Source organism: Hippopotamus amphibius, chromosome 13 (assembly GCF_030028045.1).
Source record: "Hippopotamus amphibius kiboko isolate mHipAmp2 chromosome 13, mHipAmp2.hap2, whole genome shotgun sequence".
Classification (NCBI taxonomy): domain Eukaryota; kingdom Metazoa; phylum Chordata; class Mammalia; order Artiodactyla; family Hippopotamidae; genus Hippopotamus; species Hippopotamus amphibius.
In genome coordinates this window covers 97,220,666-97,239,631 of record NC_080198.1, presented here as the reverse complement: position 1 = coordinate 97,239,631, position 18,966 = coordinate 97,220,666, and the positions used below count along the sequence as shown (strand labels likewise).

Genomic DNA, 18,966 nt, shown 5'->3' with positions numbered 1-18,966 from the left:
GTGGTACATGGGCTTAGTTGCTCCGCAGCATATCCAGTCTTCCCAGACCAGGGATGGAACTGTGTCCCCTGCATTGGCAGGTGGATTCTCAACCACTGCATCACCAGGGAAGTCCTCCTCTCTTAGACTTTTTTTGGTATAATCCTTTGGGAGCATGATAATGTGCAACTACCCTGACTATCCAAGAGCTTATGTAAAAAAGTTTTATGTAAAATGTTTATTATACAAACTGGAATTCAAGATCAAAAGGGTAGAAATTAAAAACCCTCTATCAATAACTGCTTTTTTTTTTTTAAAGAAGTGTACCTTTTTTAAAAACTGTTTTTAATGTATTTTATTTATTTATTTGCTGCATTGGGTCTTCATTGTTGCACACGGGCTTTCTCTAGCTGCGGCGAGAGGGGGCTACTATTCATTGTAGTGTTTGGGCTCCTCATTGCTGTGGCTTCTCTTGTTGTGGAGCACAGGTTCTAGGCTCTTGGGCTTCAGTAGTTGCTGTGTGTGCACTCAATAGTTGTGGCTCACGAGCTGTAGAACACAGGCTCAGTAGTTGTGGCGCATGGGCTTTTTTGCTCCAAGGCATGTAGGATCTTCCTGGAGCAGGGATGGGACCCGTGTCCCCTGCATTGACACTGTGCCACCTAGGAAGTCCAATAACTACTGTTTATCCAGACTTCTTCTATGCACACATGCAAACATACTATAAAAGTGGGATAATCACTGAGAATAGCCTTTAGTAATCTGCTTTGTTCTGTTACTATTCATGAACACCTTATAGTGCCAATGCGTTTCCACCCTCATCACTTTTAATGACACTGTATATATTCTATTGGACGAATGTATCACAGCTCATTTAACCACTATTCTATTATCAGACACTTAGGCTATTTCCCAATTTGCTATATTATGAACTTTGCTGCAAGGGTCTTTCTTGTAATTAACTCTTTGCACACATTATTAATTATTTTCTTGAAATACAGTCTTAGAAGTTGGAGACATTGTGATTTTTGTATCGTAGACAAAACGAAAAAGAAATATGGTGGTTATAGTGAGAGGGAACTGGGATGAGAGCATAGGTCTTGGCCGCTTCTCGTGTGCCTTCAGGACAGAGTACAATTCAACTAGAGGTTCTCAGAAGGGAGCAAATACCTTGCCTGAAATGGCAACCTGCCATGTGGTTATGTCATTTGGAAAAGGGTTGTTGGCAAACAGGTAGATTGTGGTGACTGAGTAGATGCTGCTACCAGGAATGTCTTGTGCAGAAGTTCTCAGCTGGGGACAGTTCTGCCCCCGGGGCATTTGGCAGTGTCTGGAGATATGGTCGATGGTCACCACTGCAGGGTCCTGAGATGCTCAGGACAGACCACAGGATGAAGAAACATCTGGTCCCGAATGTCAATATTGCTGAGGTTGGGAAACCCTGATATAGAACAGAAAGAAAAGGCGTCCCAATGTCAATATGTCTCTCGGAAACCATGAGACAGCATTTAAGCAATCCTCATGGCAAATTTTACGTGTGTTTAAACATTTTTTCTTTTCCAAAAGACTCTTCAGTTACTCAACATATTCGGCACATCTTAAGCGTAATCTACAATCACACTGAGGGACACATGAGGCCTGTGGAGAGGGTGGTCCTGCTCGCTCCTGGCTTCTGTGGAGATTAATCTTGCAAGCATGTGTGTGTGTTTGCTATAGAGACTGTCTTGTCTGTCTTGTGCAGAAAACTAAGAGGCATTCAGGCTGCCTGAGTTTTCGAAGCATGTGATATAATGATGATGCTAAAAGATGGCCTGGGTTCTCCTTGGCAGAACTAAACCAGACCCACGGACCTGGTACCCATCTCCTAGGGCCAGTCTTTGTTCCTTGTGCAGAGCAAGGGAGGTTGGCGCAGTTTGGGCTTCTTAAAATTTGCCTGGTCTAGCCACACTGAATGTCCTAGTTGTGACTGAGCATGTCCTGAAAGTGACAAGCTTAGTTTCCAGCTGAAGTAGGAGGGAAAGGTTATTTACCAGAATCAAAGGAAGAGGATTGAGGAATGGGGCTTTTCCTGCACAGCACAATGATCTGTCTATGAAACAGTGTCTCAACAAAGTGGTGTTGAGGGGTGGGGAGTGAGGTGTGTGCTGGTGACAGAGCATGGGCTTTGGAGGTGAGTGGGCAGGACTTCGAACCTGTGTGTATTAAGGCTTGACTCTGGCCTCCTAGCTCAGCGGCTCTGAGCCTCGCTTTTCTCGTCTCTAATCGGGTAAGAGGAGCACTTCACTCACGATGAGCTAGAAAGCTATTTGGTAGAATCTTGAATCCCTGAATGCACAACCAGCTGTCTGTGGCCTTTGCGAGTTTAGGAGAGGGATCTACGGAAGAGGGATCGCTTCACCCAAATCTGCTCAGCATGCCAGCTCTTGGCCCCAAACTCCCATGTAAATTTTCTTATGAGTTGAGCTGGACCACTTTGAGACTGGAGAGCTCCTGTGCATGAACTACAGGCAGCCCTAAGCAGCCCTGGAAGGTTTCTCTTGGTCCTATTGCACCCCTTCTATGGAGTTTTGGAGAGAATCTAGAGAGAGAAGGGATTTAAAAATTTTTTTTATTGGAGTATAGTTGATTTACAATGTTATGTTAGTTTCAGGTGTACAGCAAAGTGAATCAGTTATACATATACATATATCCACTCTTTTTTAGATTCTTTTCCCATACAGGCTATTACAGAGTATTGAGTAGAGTTCCTTGTGCTATATAGCAGGTTATTAGTTACCTATTTTACATATAGTAGTGTGTGTATGTCAATCCCAATCTCCCAATTTATCTCTCCCCTCCTGACCCTCTGGTAACCACAAGTTTATGTTCTACATCTGTAACTCTTCTGTTTTGTAGATAAGTTCATTTGTATCGTTTTTATAGATTCCACATATAAGCTATATCATATGTTATTTGTCTTTGTTTGACTTACTTCACTCAGTATGACACTCTCTAGGTCCATCCATGTCTCTATAAATGTCCCAATTTCATTTTTTTTTTATGGCTGAGTAATATTCCATTGTATACATGTACCACATCTTCTTTATCCATTCCACTGTTGCTGGAAATTTAGGTTGCTTCTATGTTCTGGCTATTGTAAATAGTGCTGCAATGAACATTGGGGTGCATGTGTCTTTTTGAATTATGGTTTTCTCTGAATATATGCCCAGGAGTGGGATTGCTGGGTCATATGGTAGCTCTATTTTTAGTTTTTTTAAGGAACTGCCATACTGTTCTCTGTAGTGGCTGTACCAATTTACCTTCTCACCAACAGTGTAGGGAATAAAGAGAGAATCCCTGTGCTGTTTGATTTCCACTTGCTTCCACCTTAATTCTTGACTCCCCATCAATTTTCTATCCTTCCTTGTACTGCTCTTTACCTGAGAAGCCCCTTCCTGTGCATGTCATCACCACGCCTCCCCTCCCCCCCCCCGCCCCGCCCCTTTGCTTCCTGGACCTGTTGGATTTGGCCGGGGGAGGACAGATAGGAGACTGGAGGGTGGAGGAGAGCAGGGTCAGAGATTTACTGCCTTGGCTTCTTTTCTACTTCTGCCTGGTTCCAGCAGTGGCCAGGCTCTTCTCCAGGCGCGCTTCCTGGAGGAGGGTCTTCTTCTGAGTGTTCCGCTCTCTGCTGCACTCAGCAACCACTGTTGCCTCCTCTTCCCTTCGGACCTCGGAGTGGTGATGGTTCCTGCCATTGCTAGAGCTTGGATATCTCAGCGCCTCTGCTTGGTTCTTTTAACCTTGCCTGAACTTCTGAGTACAGTTATTCCTCTACAGTGAAATCGTTTTGAGTGTGTCCTGCTGCTCCTTGCTTGGACCCTGAGCGGCACATTCCCAGAGAGAAAAACCCATATAGACCATGGCCTCAACTTTAACCTCATCCCTTGTCATTCTTGAGCAACATCGTGGCATTGGGGGTCCTGACACATCCATACAAGGCTCCTCCTTCTAGGGGGAGAGGTAGGTGGGAGAGGCATTGCTTTTCCCGAGGATGAAATAAGGTACGATGCTAAAAGGACCCAGAATGGTCCTGGTTACTAAGAAGACACAGAGTAAGTGGCAGCTGCTGGTATCATTAGGCATAGACTGATTATCTGTCAAGAAACAAGAAGGAAAATGTGAAGACAGTAGTACCAGTCGATAAGCTAGGATAGCATTTCAATCCCCCATTCCAGTGCTGTTATTATGTTGGCCAAGAAAAGAATTGGATTTACTGGCTCTCTTTTAATTCTACAAAGAGACTAATCTCCAAGGATGCTTCCCCTCCCCCCTTTTTATAACTATCAAAGATAACTGCATCGACTGTTGTACATTTTAGGGTATCGATGTCAAAAATCAGAAGGTTGGAGGGAGAGGAGAAGATTTCAATTGAGAACAATCCATTCTTTCATTTAAAGTGTCGACTGGGAACTAGCATTAAGACAGCCTGTAGCAAGAGATCATCACAGATGCCAGGTTCACAGAGTACACAATATTTAGTCAAGTCTGACAAAATATTTTCAAAAATAAGATCATCTCAGAGAAAAATCATTCTGGCAACAGATTTATTTTGCATCATGCAGGCAAAATAAATGTGGTTTTGATTTTATATGAAATCAGCTTACAGAGGTCACCTGTTGCTTTTGACTGACCATCAACAAACTCTCTTTTTCTAGACCTGGCACCTTTGTTGTCTATATGATTTAGACGGGACTGATTCTGTTTTTAGCTCTGGGGATGGACATGTGACATGGCCCGGCCAATGGGAACATTACATCCCTTTAGCTGATCATTGATTAAGGGGCATACCCATCACTCAGGCAGGACCAAGCAGAACTAAAGGGCTGTCATCCCCGGGTCTTTTGCTAGGACTATTGAGAAAGAAAAAGAAATATACGTATTTTTCCTGCAGAGGCTACACAAATCAAACCTGGAGCTGTTGGTGGCTGTCTTTGTCACAAGGGCAGGCACCTGCCTGAAAGTGAAGTCTGCACTGGGGAGAGCCGACCTGTGAGATGGGAAGAGATGAAATCCTAGTGATAATGAATGAGAACCCTGATATGCTCTAAAATTTTATGTAACTTCAGTGAGTTCCCTCTTCTTTAGCCAGTTTGAGTTGGATTCTGTCAGTTGTAATCTCAAGGGTCTTGATTAACACACAGGAGGATCATAAGGCTTTTCTGTTGAGATTTCTCCCTTTCTCCATGTGCAAAATTGTATTTGAAAATAATTTGTCACTGACTAATTCATCCCATTTTTTATTGAGCACATATTATGGCAGGCATCCTGTCCAGTCCTGGAATATGAAGATGATAGGACAAAACCTCCGTCAGATAGACAGGTGTAGAAATAGACGTCATATAGGACCAGCTATATGATGATGGCACAGCGGTGAAACAAGTGTGAAATAGGACAAGGACCCACCATGACGATTAAGAGAGGAGAGGAGCCAGACTGTCTAGGTCTACTATGCAACTTATTATTTCTTGTGCCATTTATACATTTCTTAACCTCTCTGTCTCTCTGTTTTCTCATCTGTAAAATGGACAGAATAACTGTTGTGAAGACTGAGTGAGGTGATACACATGAAACACTTGAAATAGTGCTCAGTAAGGGTTCACTACTGCTACTGTGACTATGCACTAGTTCTCAGATGGTAAGGAAGACACGCGAGGTCACCTGTGAGTCCTCTTGTGCACAGGGGAAGAGGAAGAGGAAGATTAGAGGAAAGGAAGTAACTTTTGAGCTGAGCTTTGAAAGGTGACCTAGCCAGGCAGAGAAGGATAGCAATGCCATTATGAACAAATGAAACAGTGTGCGTGCAGGTCCTGAGGCATGCAGGAGCAAGGCATCCTGGGACTGCAGTTATCTGCATTTGCTTTGATTATAGGTTGCATGTGGGTGACTTTTGGAGACGTGACTATAAAAATCAGCAGAGGCTAGATACCCAATGGGTCTGATGTGGCTAGCTAAAGGCTGCTTGTATGCATGTTAGGTAGGATAACATCTTTTGCAAGTGACAGAATACCCACCTCAAAAGGGCTTACGTAAAAATGGCGTATTAAATGACAGCCATAACTGAAAAGTCCAAAGGAAGAGCTGGCTATTCTCTCTCTCTCTCTCTCATTTTTTAATAAGCACCTTTCAGGACATTTGTGAATTTAAATTTATTTGTTTATCTTTATTTTTGGCTGCATTGGGTCTTCATGGCTACGCACGAGCTTTCTCTAGTTGCGGCAAGTGGGGGCTCCTCTGTTGCATTGAATGGGCTTCTCAGTGTGGTGGCTTCTCTTGTTGTAGAGCACGGGCTCTGGGTGTGCTGGCTTCAGTAGTTGTGGCACACAGTTTCAGTAGTTGTGACACATGGGCTTAGTTGCTCCTCAGCATGTGAAATCTTCCTGGACCAGGGATGGAAACTGTGTCCCCTGCATTGGCAGGTGGATTCTTAACCACTGCACCACCTGGGAAGTCCAGAGCTGGCTACTCTTGACACGTCTGGGTCAGGATCCAAATGATGACTCTGAGTTCTGTTTTTCTCCCTTTATCTCTGTTTTTTACATCATCTGTGCATGGTTCCGTTCTCGTATGGTACTATGCTTTGGGATCATAAGATGATTATTTGAGTCTCACAGGCTCAAATCCATTGGGGAAGAATGAGATTCCCTTTTATGGACATACCAGCAAAGTCTCACAGTTCTGTATGAGTCACCTGAATGAACTATTTTGGTGAGTGGAATGCTATGTTCTCCTGAGACTTACAAACTGCAAGAGTCAATTCTACTTAGACGCTCAAAGACTTAGCATGTAAAGGACAGTGGTCCTTCGAGAGGAAACTGGGTATGAACACCAGAAAAAGGATATGCATGTCAGGTAGCAAAATCCAAATAAGTTCAAGATGCATTTTATATTGTAGAGATTGGAGGGACATTGCTGGCTTTTAAGTTGTGGAGGGACATGACCACATGTGTAATTTAGAAGGATAGATCTAACCTAATGTGGAGAGTGCATTGGAGGGTTGTGGCCATAGGCAAAGGTTCAGTTAAAAAGTTTTTCACTAAAAAAAAAAAAAAAAAAGTTTTTCACTAACCATAGGGAAGAGATGATGAGTATATGAATGAAACCTTGGCATTGGGAATGGAAAACTGCAATGACTCAGAAATGTACACATAGGAGCTAGAACCTAAACATTTATGCTGAACAAAATTCACGGGAGAGGGGGAGGAAGGCATCTAGAATATCCCTTAGGTTTTGGCTTTGGTGACTGGGTGAGTAGTGATGCCTTTTATTGAAAGTGGAACTACAGAAGGAGAGAGAGAGGAAGGTATAAAACAACAAATAGCTAATATCTAAAATGTATTTATGCCATGATCTTTTTTGTGGAGTGGCAGAGAAAAAGTATAAAGTTCATGGAATCTTTTTTTTCCATTACAAGCAACATCATTCACAATGGTGAATGACCTGGGGATGCCCTTTTGCACACACAGATACAAGGGAACACGTGTGCTCTATAAATGTGTAACATAGGGACACGCATGCCCACATACACACAGTTTTGTATCAGCCTCACTCTTTCCTTTTTGGTTTGTTTTGCCCTTTTCTTCTCACCTGCCTTTGACTAACATGTTCTTTCTGTATTTTATGAATCTTTGTAAGTGGCTTTAAATCCTTCTGGAATGAGATGGTACATGGTCAATAAATATTTCTTAACACATATTCATTACAACTCAGCCCTTACAAAGAATGACTGGAATGGGACTTGGAATTTTTTAAACCAAAATCGTTCTTCTACTTTCTTTGTACAAATATCAGTAGAGGTGGCTAAACTGTATCTATCATGTTTTAGGAAAAAAAACACCTGCTTTTGCTCAAGAGTTTATTCTTTTAATACAAAAAAGCCTCTCCTTTCCCACTTTAGCTCTCTGATTCCCATCACCATCCTTCCAGATATTTCAAAATAAAATTCATCACTTGGCCTAGAACCAAGAAACTTCAGCAAAAGAAACTTCAGTTTAAAAAGCTTCTCAAAATAGGCTTTGTAATGAAAGAAACATTTAAGAGATAAGTAGGTAAACAACGTCCCCAAAATGAATGCATTAAAGGGATCATGATCAGAAGAAAAGTTAAATCACATGATATTCTGGGTCATGACTGTCTGCAATGATGTCTCCATTTCCAGTTTCTCTAGCAAATCCCAGAGTCTTCAAAGGGCCCATACTTTGCTGTTCCCCAGATTAGCTTCTTCTGTTGGCTGTTTCTCTTTGTTTGTTTGTTTTTTTGTGGCTACTAAGCATAGATTTATTTATTATCATTTATTTGTTTATTTTTTAATTTTTATTTTTTTAAAGGCATGGAGGAAATTTTTATTTTTATTTTTTAAAGCTCTTCATTGGATTATAATTGCTTTACACTGTTGTGCCAGTTTCTGCTATACGACAAAGTGAATCAGCTGTATTTATACATATATCCTCATGTTCACTCCCTCCCATGACTCCCTCCTACCGTCCCTATCCCTGCCCTCTAATTCATCACCCATCATCGAGTTGATCAACCTGTGTTACGCGGCAGCCTCCCACTAGCTATCTATTTTACATTTGGTGGTGTATACATGTCAGTACTACTCTCTCACTTTGTCCCAGCTTTCCCTTCACCCCCCACCCCATGTCCTCAAGTCCATTCTCTGCATCTGCATCTTTTCTTTTTTTTTAAAAATACTTTATAGCTTGGAATTCTAGGTTCAGCTGCTATTTAGAGGCAGGTGACTATCTCAGACACCTCTTCTCTCTCTTCTTTGTCTAATCTTTTTTGCCCTTGGTCTCCCAGACCCGTGTCCTGACTCAGAAGGAGAGCAACAAGTGGATAATGCGTGGTAGGCAGAGGAAGGCGATGAAAGCAAAAGAGAGCTGCACGATGGAAGCAACAAGTATTGCCCTTAGGTACGGCTGCTCGACCACTGTAAATTTCACGCTTGATAATGACCCAGCTCTGGAACACACAGGGGTTTCACACTTTCTCATGAATAAAGTCCCCAATCCTCAGGTTGACATTTGAGACTCTTGCACATATGGCCTATGGATTCCTCTTTTGGGTCTCTGTTCTCACTTTCACGCTTTGTCCCCATTGTTCCCTCTGTTGGAAGTGCCCTTCCTCCACTTTGGCCACTCCAAGTCCTATCCGTCACTCCAGGCCAAGGGGTCAGAGATTTCCCTAGCTGTTTTCTCTCACATCCCAATTTTGGAGTTAACATTTTCCCCTCAGCATTCCTTCCAAAATTATTTTGTCTTTATCTCCAGTTTAGCACAGCATATTTCAGCAGGTTTATTTCCAGAATTCTAGGTATTTTGTGTGTGCGTGCATGTCATTTCTTTTCTTATATCTTTAGAAAGTTGATGGCCCGGGCTGCACCATATTCATCTTGGTGGTGTTCTGCCTTCACAGAAACCAGGGTGATGATTCACACGTAGGGGGCATTAAATGATATTTATTAAATGAATGAGCAAAGAGAGGAATACATGGAAAGAGGGTCAGATGGTGCCAAAAAGCAGGAAGCAAGGGAACACCATTACTGTCAGCCAAGGGAGTGGGGGTGAGACTCTTGTGGGTGAGATTAACTGAGGAATTGCCGTTCAGTGGTAAACAAGATGTTGACACTAAGAGAAACTGGAACTAAGGGATGTGTGAGACTTGGAAAAGACAGCTATTTGCTCAGACGTTTGGTCACACCCTTTCCTCCTCCTGTTCACTCCTCCCATCAATTCACTCATAAATCAGTGGTCATATGCTTTGCTTTATCGGAATTCAACACCTGGGAAATCCAGGAGAAATCATGTCTTACTATACTGTAAAGTAGTGCCCTTATCTTGAGAAAGCTAAGAGGACAAATCTTTGTCCTGGGAGACCATCCCAATAAAGGATTCAGGAGAATGGTATACTCAGTGGTCTGTGGAATTTGTTTCTCTTCGTTTTCATTATCCCTCCCAGGGTATTTTTTTCACCCCTTTCTGATTGCAAATACCAATGGTGTTTTGAGAATGAGGTGAGGAGAACGCAGCTTCTGAACCCCTTGCTTTACTTGCATACCTCCCACCGACCTAACAATACACCCCTTAGCACATGTAGTGTCCTTCCATGTGTAAAATCTCCTCTGGCCCCCACCCCCGGGAACAGAAGGTCCCTGGTGCCTCCAGCATCCAGTCAATCTATTTGACATGGTGCTCAACAGGCTGAGTTATGGGAGTGTGTGCATCACACAATAGCCTGTATGAAGGTAGAGATTTTATTTTAACTCGTTATTAAATCTGACTCAGCATCATACAGGCTCACTAGAGTTGTGGAGTGAATATACACCAGCATGAAGGAAGGAATAATACAACAAAATAATCACTTCACTTTAGCTTGCTTGAAATTACTTGGCCTCTCTTACCTTGTTTTGTTTTACTGATTACAGCCTTTTGAGAATTGTCAGGGGCTTTGGAATGTTATGATTCTCTTAAATAACAGGCAAAAAGGTAACTTTATGAAGATTTAATGAGACAATATCATTGCCAGCTGGTTTTAGCACTCAGGGAATTTAACAGAAAATTTGTAACATTGTCTTTAATTTGTTTAAATATTTATGAACATCGCTTTTTAGAGAACATAGCTGGGGTTACTGTTTTATATAATTCATTTTGGTGTGGTTTCAATGGTTTGGTGGTTCAACTTGTTTTAATAGATTCTGCTAGAACTGTCTGTAAATCCTCTGGAATCTGAATGGGAGTCTTTTTGGATCTCATTTCTGCTTGTCCCACCTTCCAGAGCCCCAGATTAAATCAACGTGTCTGCCACAAGTGTCTTTGGACATTCAGACCAGCAGTCCTCATTAGAGCTCGTCATCTTCCGATATGGAATCTAGGTAATCTGTGTCAACATACAGGAGAAATCCGGAGAACAAGCTGTCTGCCCAACCGGGGTCTGAGAAGAGGCCATTCTGGTCAGTGAAGAAGATCTCCAGCCAGACTTCATCTTCTGGCTGCAGATAGATGACTGTGGACCCTGAAGCCACGTCATGGTTTCCCGTGTTGGCGTCAAAGGTCTTTATTCGGTACTGCCCGTTGTGCACCAGCCCAATTGCCAGATGCTTGTTTGCCAATGTGATATCATAAGAAAAGTAATAGATCCCTGGGAAAGCACAGATGAACTTCCCTGTTGCAGGGTTGTAGTGCTCTCCCTCGTTGAAGAGGACCTTGTTAAATATAATTGGTAGCCTTTCTTCTGGGTAGCTGGTTGTGATGCCAACAGAGAAGGCAGATTTGAGCACTATACTTCCACACCTGCAGACGCCAGGCAGCCCCGGGTCCCCTTGTTCTCCTCTGTCTCCCTTTGGTCCAGGAGGCCCAACAGGACCTACTTCTCCTTTCTCTCCCTCAGGTCCCATGGGTCCTTTCTTACCAGTCTCTCCTTGGTCCCCTTTCTCTCCAGCAAGGCCCAGTGGTCCAGTCTTACCTCTCAAACCTTGAAAAAGAATTTATAGTTTAATTAATAGTTTCTGTAAGTATAGAACCACAAACAACATGCCCACATATCCTGAATTTGTCTTCTCAGTCAGCTTCCAACAGTATACTACTAAATAATTAATTTAAAATAAGTAACCATCATTTTGATGATGGATTACCGGCTGCTAAGTTGGACACAGAGAAATTCATCAGTATAGCAGGAATTCAAGGTGCATGATGATATTATACCCCAGAGTGAGGTCATGGGGGCAAACAGAACAAGATGAATCCTTAGGGGCTACTTGGTCTCATGTCCCACTCTACTTCTATCAGGATTAGTAATATTGGGTTGGCCAAAAATTTCATTCAGGTATTTCTGTAACATCTTACAGAAAAATAAATAAAAAGTTAATCGGCGTGAGATTACTCAAGCTTACTGAACATTTACTATGCACCAGCGGCAGTGCTTTAGGTGCATGCATTATCTTCTTTAAGTCCTGAAACAACTTTATAAACTAATAATTATTATTACTTCCACTGTAGATGAGAAGGCTGAGCCATGGAGACTTTAGTTTGTTCAAGGGAACAGAGCTAGTGAGTGATGGAGCTGTGATCTGAACTCACGCTTGCCTGACTCTGGCACCCGGACATCTCCCGGGGCAGTGGCCAGAGTGTCATTTGTAAAGTGCACCACAGCGAGGGCTCTTTACTATATCACGATAATCAAACAACAGTGACTGCCACACTGTGCGGGAGTTCTTCTTTGGAGGAGAAAACTGAATCCCAGAGAGGTGAAGAAACTTGCTTCAGCAGCAAGACTAGGACTGGAATCCAAGTCTTAGCCTAATGATGTTTCTCCTTCATCCAAATGCCTCTTACCTTTGGGACTGAAATAAAAACACTTGAATTCTTTTTGGCTCTGCAGCTAAATGGTTGTATTATTTTAGGCAACTCTTTTAGTTTCTCTGGGTCTCCATATATGTAGAAAAGACATAAGGATTATGAAAGGATTTCAACAAATTCAAAATCATCATACAGGAATATTTTTTTGTTTGTTCAGATCTTTGTATCTACAGAGCAACCATAGGCTAAATGCAGAGAAATCGTGATCACGGGTTGAAAGTGATAAGAAAAATCTATATAATTTTTAGAACATATATGTAACAACAGTGACTTAAAAGCATAAAAAACATCATTCAATTCTATGGCCAAGTCCATTTCATAAATAGTTTCTTGAAAAATATCCAAATTATTGGTAATTTGTAATGCACTTTGGTAGGCGGGCAATGTATACTGTTGTTATAGAGTGCACTTTAACTATGTATTTGTTCTCAGGAACTTTCATTAAGCTAAACCTTTTACCTTGATAGTGCTCTGATATTTATTTGAATAGTACACATACATCGATGTATGAGTTTGATCATTGTTCAGTTATGTGGCAAATTTAGCATTGCAGGGTTCTGGATAATACAAATTTCAGGAGAATTAAAGCTTTACCCTTAAAACATCAAGTATTTTGTTTCAGCAATTTTAGAAAGAGGTTGTTTAATAACTTATGATGCATAGAAAGTGCTAATAATAAATGCAACCCTTTTCTGGTGACTAGGATCAGTGTTGTTACTGATCATAGGACCATCCTCCAGCTCTCGATGACTTTTGTTGTTAAGTTGAAATTCCACTAGCCCCAGCCAGAACAAACTGGTATTTATTTCTTGAAATAAGGCCAGAATAGTCTAATCTTTCATTGTTTTGCTTCTCTTAGGTGGAAAAGAAATATGAGTACTATTTTACTGTTAAATTAACTTTTGAATCCAGGACTACATCTTATACATTGTTATTTATTTTCAAGAGGAACTAACTTTTGCCCTCTTCATCAGTGACTTTGATACACCAATAAAAACCATTTTGGCATCAGTAACAATTTCTACCACTAAATTTCATCATGTACTGAAATTCCTTTGCCTCTATAACTTTGGGCAAGTCACTTCTTGTCTGAGTTTCAAATGCCCCATTTGTACTATGAAGAAATTGGATCTAAATCCACTCTAAACCCAGTGGGAAAAGTAGTAAACAGTAACTCAGCAGACCTGACAAGCCCTAATTCAGCCATGGATTAGTTAGGTGAGTGTGAAGAAGGGGCTTTATCTCCCAGACATGAGTTTCCCAGTCCTTGGAATGAAGATGTTGGACTAGACTGCTTGAGGTCTCACCCTCGTGAAAATAATCTTTGAGACCAAACTGTAAATACTAAGATGCAGTTTTGCAGTGCTAGCCATGAAAATGTCTTCAGAATTTCAACACTTGGATCTCTATAACTATTTAATATTTTGAACTGTTGGGAGTTAGATAATCAGGGACTAGCTGTAATAATTTATACTAATTCTTTCTGTTTGCCTGAAGGATTTATCCTTGTGATAAAAGCCAATGAATGAAGAATGGAATGAAGGGAGAAATCATTCTCCTCTCCCTATTCAGTCAGACATATGCTGGGTAGAGAGGAGAATTATGAAATGTTAGTCTGTGCTTAGATACTGAAGCTTGGAGTGAAAGGATCTCCTTAGTTCTCCATGAAGTGAACTTCCAAGGGTTTTTTTCTTCAGTGCCACTTCCTTTTTTTCATCCATCCATCTATCCATCCATCACAGATGGATGTGTTCATGCAAACACCTATCTAAACCATCTGATACTGATAGACCATCCACTACACACCTGGCAGTGTGCTAGGGGCTGAGCGCCATTGACCTGAATGACACCTGTCCTACCCTCAAGTTAGCTGTTATCACGTTGTGATCTGCAAATATGGGCTGTAGCTAAGTTCATGAATATCCTAAGCCATGTAATGAAAGGGAATAATCTGTTTGTGGGGTGGTTTCTAGTGTTATTTGAAGATACTTATATGGATGTACATTCACATTAAATTAAATTAAAAAAATACGCTACCACAACAATTGCTATAGATGAGTGAGGGAGACAGACATTTTTACAGAAAATTGACAATTCAGTATAATAAACTCTGCACGTGTCATTTAGAGTAGGGAAGTTGGACAAGACATATACTTGACCTTGCCAGGGGGTTGAGGTGGACGTGATGGGGATGAATGAGAAGACGTGCATCGTATTAAAGGGGAAACAGGAAGCAGAAGCTCCCGGCCAACTTGTGTCCAGTTCCAGCCACATTAAAAGCGAATTCTCAAAGCCACAGGGCTCTTTTTTTATTGTTTGTCACTGAGCTGTGCTTCTCTTCATTGACCACAAAGGCATTCTTACCTTTCTTAACTCTTGTATAGCCTTACATGTGTATACGTATCAATACACACTGAATTTATTTATTTATTTATTTTTCTTTTTTTTTCCCGTATTCCCTCCCTTCCTTGACTCCCCCCCCTCGAGTCCCCCCCACCCTCCCTGCCCCAGTCCTCTAAGGCATCTTCCATCCTCGAGTTGGACTCCCTTTGTTATACAACAACTTCCCACTGACTATTTTACAGTTGGTAGTATATATATGTCTGTGCTACTCTCTCGCTTCTTCTCAGTTTCCCCTTCACCCCCCGCCCCCTCCCATACCTCGAGTTCTCCAGTCCATTCTCTGTATCCGCTTCCTTGTTCTTGTCACTGAGTTCATCAGTACCATTTTTAGATTCCGTATATGTGAGTTAGCATACAATATTTGTCCTTCTCTTTCTGACTTACTTCACTATGTGTGACAGATTACACACTGAATTTAAATAACTAAGGCTGGGAAAGTCTTTTTACTTTTGAACCTCAATTTTGTCATTTGTAACATTATTCTTATTATTATTGGTTATAATTTTTGCTAATAAGGTTATGGCTGAAATTAAGTACTAACTGTGATGTTGCCGACGCACAGTCAGTTCTTAATTAATGGTGATGATGGTGATGATGAGGGTGATGGTGGTGGTGACATATTATAATTCTGTGTTTCTATATTGGCCTCCCCACCCAAATGTTTGCTTATCCAAGGCAGAGACAATGTCTTGTTCATGTCTGCATTCCCTAGAACAGTGTTCTCGACTGGGGGCAATTAAGCACTGCCCACCCAGGAAAGTTGGCAACGCCAGGAAACAGTTTTGGTTGTCACAGTTTGGGGTGGAGGATGCCACTGGCATCAAACGGGATGCTGCTGAATGTCATTCAATGCACAAGATAGCCACCCCATGGTAAATAATTATCTGGACCCAGGTATCATTAGTGTGGAGACTGAGAAACACTGGTTTAGAACAATACTGGAGAACAAGAAGTGCAGAAAAGACTCGTTGAATGGAAAACGCATGAATGATGGATGAATGAATGGACTGATGACGGTGGGGGACAGCTGACCTCATATATGGTTAAAATTGTAGCAATTACAAGCATTCCATTTTCTCTGAGTGCACATCCGTATACACGTCTGTAAATAACACTAGTACTACTTCAGGAAATGGGCAGCTCATTCGGGCTCATTACATGGCTTTGGGTATTCACAAACTTACCTACGACTACTCTTTGCAGATCACAGTGTAATAAACAATAACAGCAAACATGTACGGAACACTTCTCACGTGGCCCTTATTGCACTGAGTGTTTCACACGTATTGTTTACCTCAATCTTCACAATCACACTTGTTACCCCCAATTTACAAATGAGGAAACCAAGGCTCAAAGAGGCTTTTTTCCTCAAAGATGCTAAGTTAGTAGCTGAAGGAGTCATGTCTGACTCCAGTGAATGTTTGTGTGACCACTCCATTATTGCTTCCAGACACAGTAAGCTAAAAGGGCCAGTAATATCTAACTATGATCCTGGTGTTATTATAGGATTTCAAGCATATGCATGACCATGACAGAGCAGTAAATGTGTTCATGGGTATTACCAAATAAAGCCTTTGAAAGATGAGATGTAAGCTCCAAATGAAAATTTTTTATTTGAGGTTGAAACTTTACCTAAAGATACTTTATCTAGTGTTGATTAAGGGTCATAGATTCAGTAGCTGCTGATTTTGCCAAATATTTTCTGCATGCCAAATTCAGCAGTAAATTATTATCTAATCACTTGAATGTATATTATGATATTGTTTCACACAACACCAGTAAGTCACATGCAATAACTAGATAGAGATGTATTTCTTAGATCTATTGATTTTTTTTCCCCTATCTTTTGTGCCACCTTTTTACGCTCAGAAACTTGTTTTCAAAGATTGAGTCCATCCAAATCTTCCTCTTTGAGGGTTAACACAGCCTCCCTAGAATTCCTATTCGGTTTACTTGGAAGGATTGCAGAATCTGGTAAGCTTCATGGGCCAACTTATTTGTGGGAAAATAGTGACAATTACTGAAGGATTAGGGGACAGTTGTGTTGCTGTAAAGAGCAATAAGACATCTATGTTTCAGCTGCTATAGGACAGGTGGGAGAGTGTTGAACTAGGAGAGGTGGGCTATACAGTACTATTGTCATTTCCTTTGTGATGTAAAACCTGGAAGCCTTTTGTATCTTTGGATACAAGTGCAGAGCAGGATGGCCCCTGTGCTTTTGGCTCCTAATTCCTGCCCCTGCTTCTTCTCTCCCTCTCCTCCCCGTCCATCTGTCTGTCTATCCATCCACGCCCTCTTGCATGCAGCCATTGCTGGCTGGCTGTACCAGCCCAGAGGTCACGGGCATCAGATGTTCCAGGAGAATCAAGCTTTGCCAGTCACTAGCCGTGCACATCCATCTACAGCAGTTCATGGAACCATGCTACCGCTCCGTGTTCTCATCTGTGAAACGTGACCACGTCCCTTTGAAAGAGTGGCCATTACCATGCCATGAGAATGCGGGCAGAGGGTTTAGAGCAGTAGCTGAAGCACAGTAGGACTCAGTAAGTTGTTATGATTAATGAAGGTGAAGTTGAGAAGGGATTTAAAGGGCAATTCTCATTAGAAAAAGCAACAAAGCAAGGGAGTCATTTTAAGGCGGGGGGGGGACAGAGGGGTGTTTTATGGAACTTCATTCATTACCTGCAGCCCCTTTTTCACCTTTCTCTCCTTTCCTGCCGTCTCTACCATCTCGTCCTGGAAGGCCGATCCGACCATGGGGCCCAGGGGAACCATTTGCTCCAGGGGGGCCCGGAGGTCCAGGTAAGCCAGGGATGCTACAGATATATCTCGGGGAGTAGCTGTCTCCTTTGAACTGATTACCCCGAGGCTGTCCACTCGCACAAATGGCAAAACTTGTAGCATAGAGCAAGACAAACATCTTTGGCTCTGGAAGAGAAACACACGGACATAAATGCACCCTCTTAGGTGGGGGTTTTGGCATAACTGAACACAAGAATGGGTATTTGCAACAATTCACCCCAGGGCTCACCTCTCCATGTGTGTCTAAAGACCCTGTTGGCCCTCATAATTCCATTGAAAATTATTAGCACTTTATTGATAGAGAGTTCTCAGTGCCCCACACGAGGGCTGGTGGAGATGAAGTTGGTGAAGATTTAAAAAATTCCAAAATAAATGACTTTGTTGCGTTTTCTCTTCTGCAGGAATATGACGGACTTTGAAAAACAAGGTTTTCTTCTTGCAAAAGCACACATTTTAAAAAAAGAAAATTAGAGATGCAAATGAATAAGATAAACATTAACATTAGTCCCACCACCCACGGATAATTACTCGTTACATTTTGACGTATACATCCTTCTGGTCTTTTTTTTTCTGTGCTACTAACAAAAGTGATATTATGACATTCCCGCAAGTCTTCAACGTTTCTTCACTTAACAATATGTCATGAGCATCTTCCCATGTCAAAAATTATTCATAACAGTAAAAAAATTTTTGCATTTGTCTCTACCGTTCTTTATGTACACCATTCCCCATTATAGACGTTTGCTTTCAGTTTTCTGCCAGTATAAACACCATGCTGGATAGAAATCTTTATATCTAATCTTTCCATGCATCTATGGTAGTTTTCTTAGAATTTATAGGCTTTTTAAAGCAAAAGAAAGGAAAGGACATTTTCAGGAAAATCATGTTTTTCACTTGATAATCATGTGTAATTCCAATTAGTGTTAGTTGGAGTACAGTGCATGTCCTGAGTGGGGATGTCTCAAACTTTAATTTAAAATCTGCAGGATATAATGCCATAGGGTCCCATTAAGCTGTTAGTACTGGGGCTCAATTAAAGACCTGAGTGAAATTAAACCATGCATGTTGTCAGGTGCGCCAAGTGAAGCAGGCAACAAATCTCTTCAGATCTGATCTAATAAGTTTTGGTTTTTCCCTCCACAAAGCCTTGCTGCTGAGGATGATGGGTCACTTATTACATCATATTTGACATAAAGGCTGAGGGGTGGATAGTGTAGGCTGGGGACACTAGATTTTGTAAGATAATTTCTTAGGGCTGTCAGCATCTTGGGTGGGAGAAGTATACATGTGGTTCTGGGATGGTGTAAATGAGCCGTTTTTGCCTGGTTGGAGCTGTGCTTTACTAGGAAATCTGTGGAAACAACTTAAATGTCTATCGACAGATGAA

General features: G+C 41.6%; 1 protein-coding gene across 11 annotated transcripts in view; it reads right to left on the bottom strand.

The window, feature by feature from the left end:
* Positions 1–10,510: 10,510 nt before the first annotated feature.
* Positions 10,511–18,966, bottom strand: part of C1QTNF7 (C1q and TNF related 7) — a 108,462-nt gene continuing 100,006 nt past the window's right edge. For 4 of the 11 annotated variants that reach the window (XM_057706406.1, XM_057706405.1, XM_057706404.1 and 1 more), the window contains 2 exons: positions 17,460–17,705; positions 10,522–11,490 (listed from right to left, as the gene is read on the bottom strand). In XM_057706406.1, the coding sequence (XP_057562389.1) occupies positions 10,859–11,490; positions 17,460–17,697 (870 nt within the window). In that variant the 5' untranslated portion in view covers positions 17,698–17,705 and the 3' untranslated portion in view covers positions 10,522–10,858. Of the gene's footprint in view, positions 11,491–17,459; positions 17,706–17,808; positions 18,015–18,966 lie in introns of all 11 variants that reach the window. The other 7 variants (XM_057706401.1, XM_057706397.1, XM_057706399.1 and 4 more) reach the window with 4 other exon arrangements.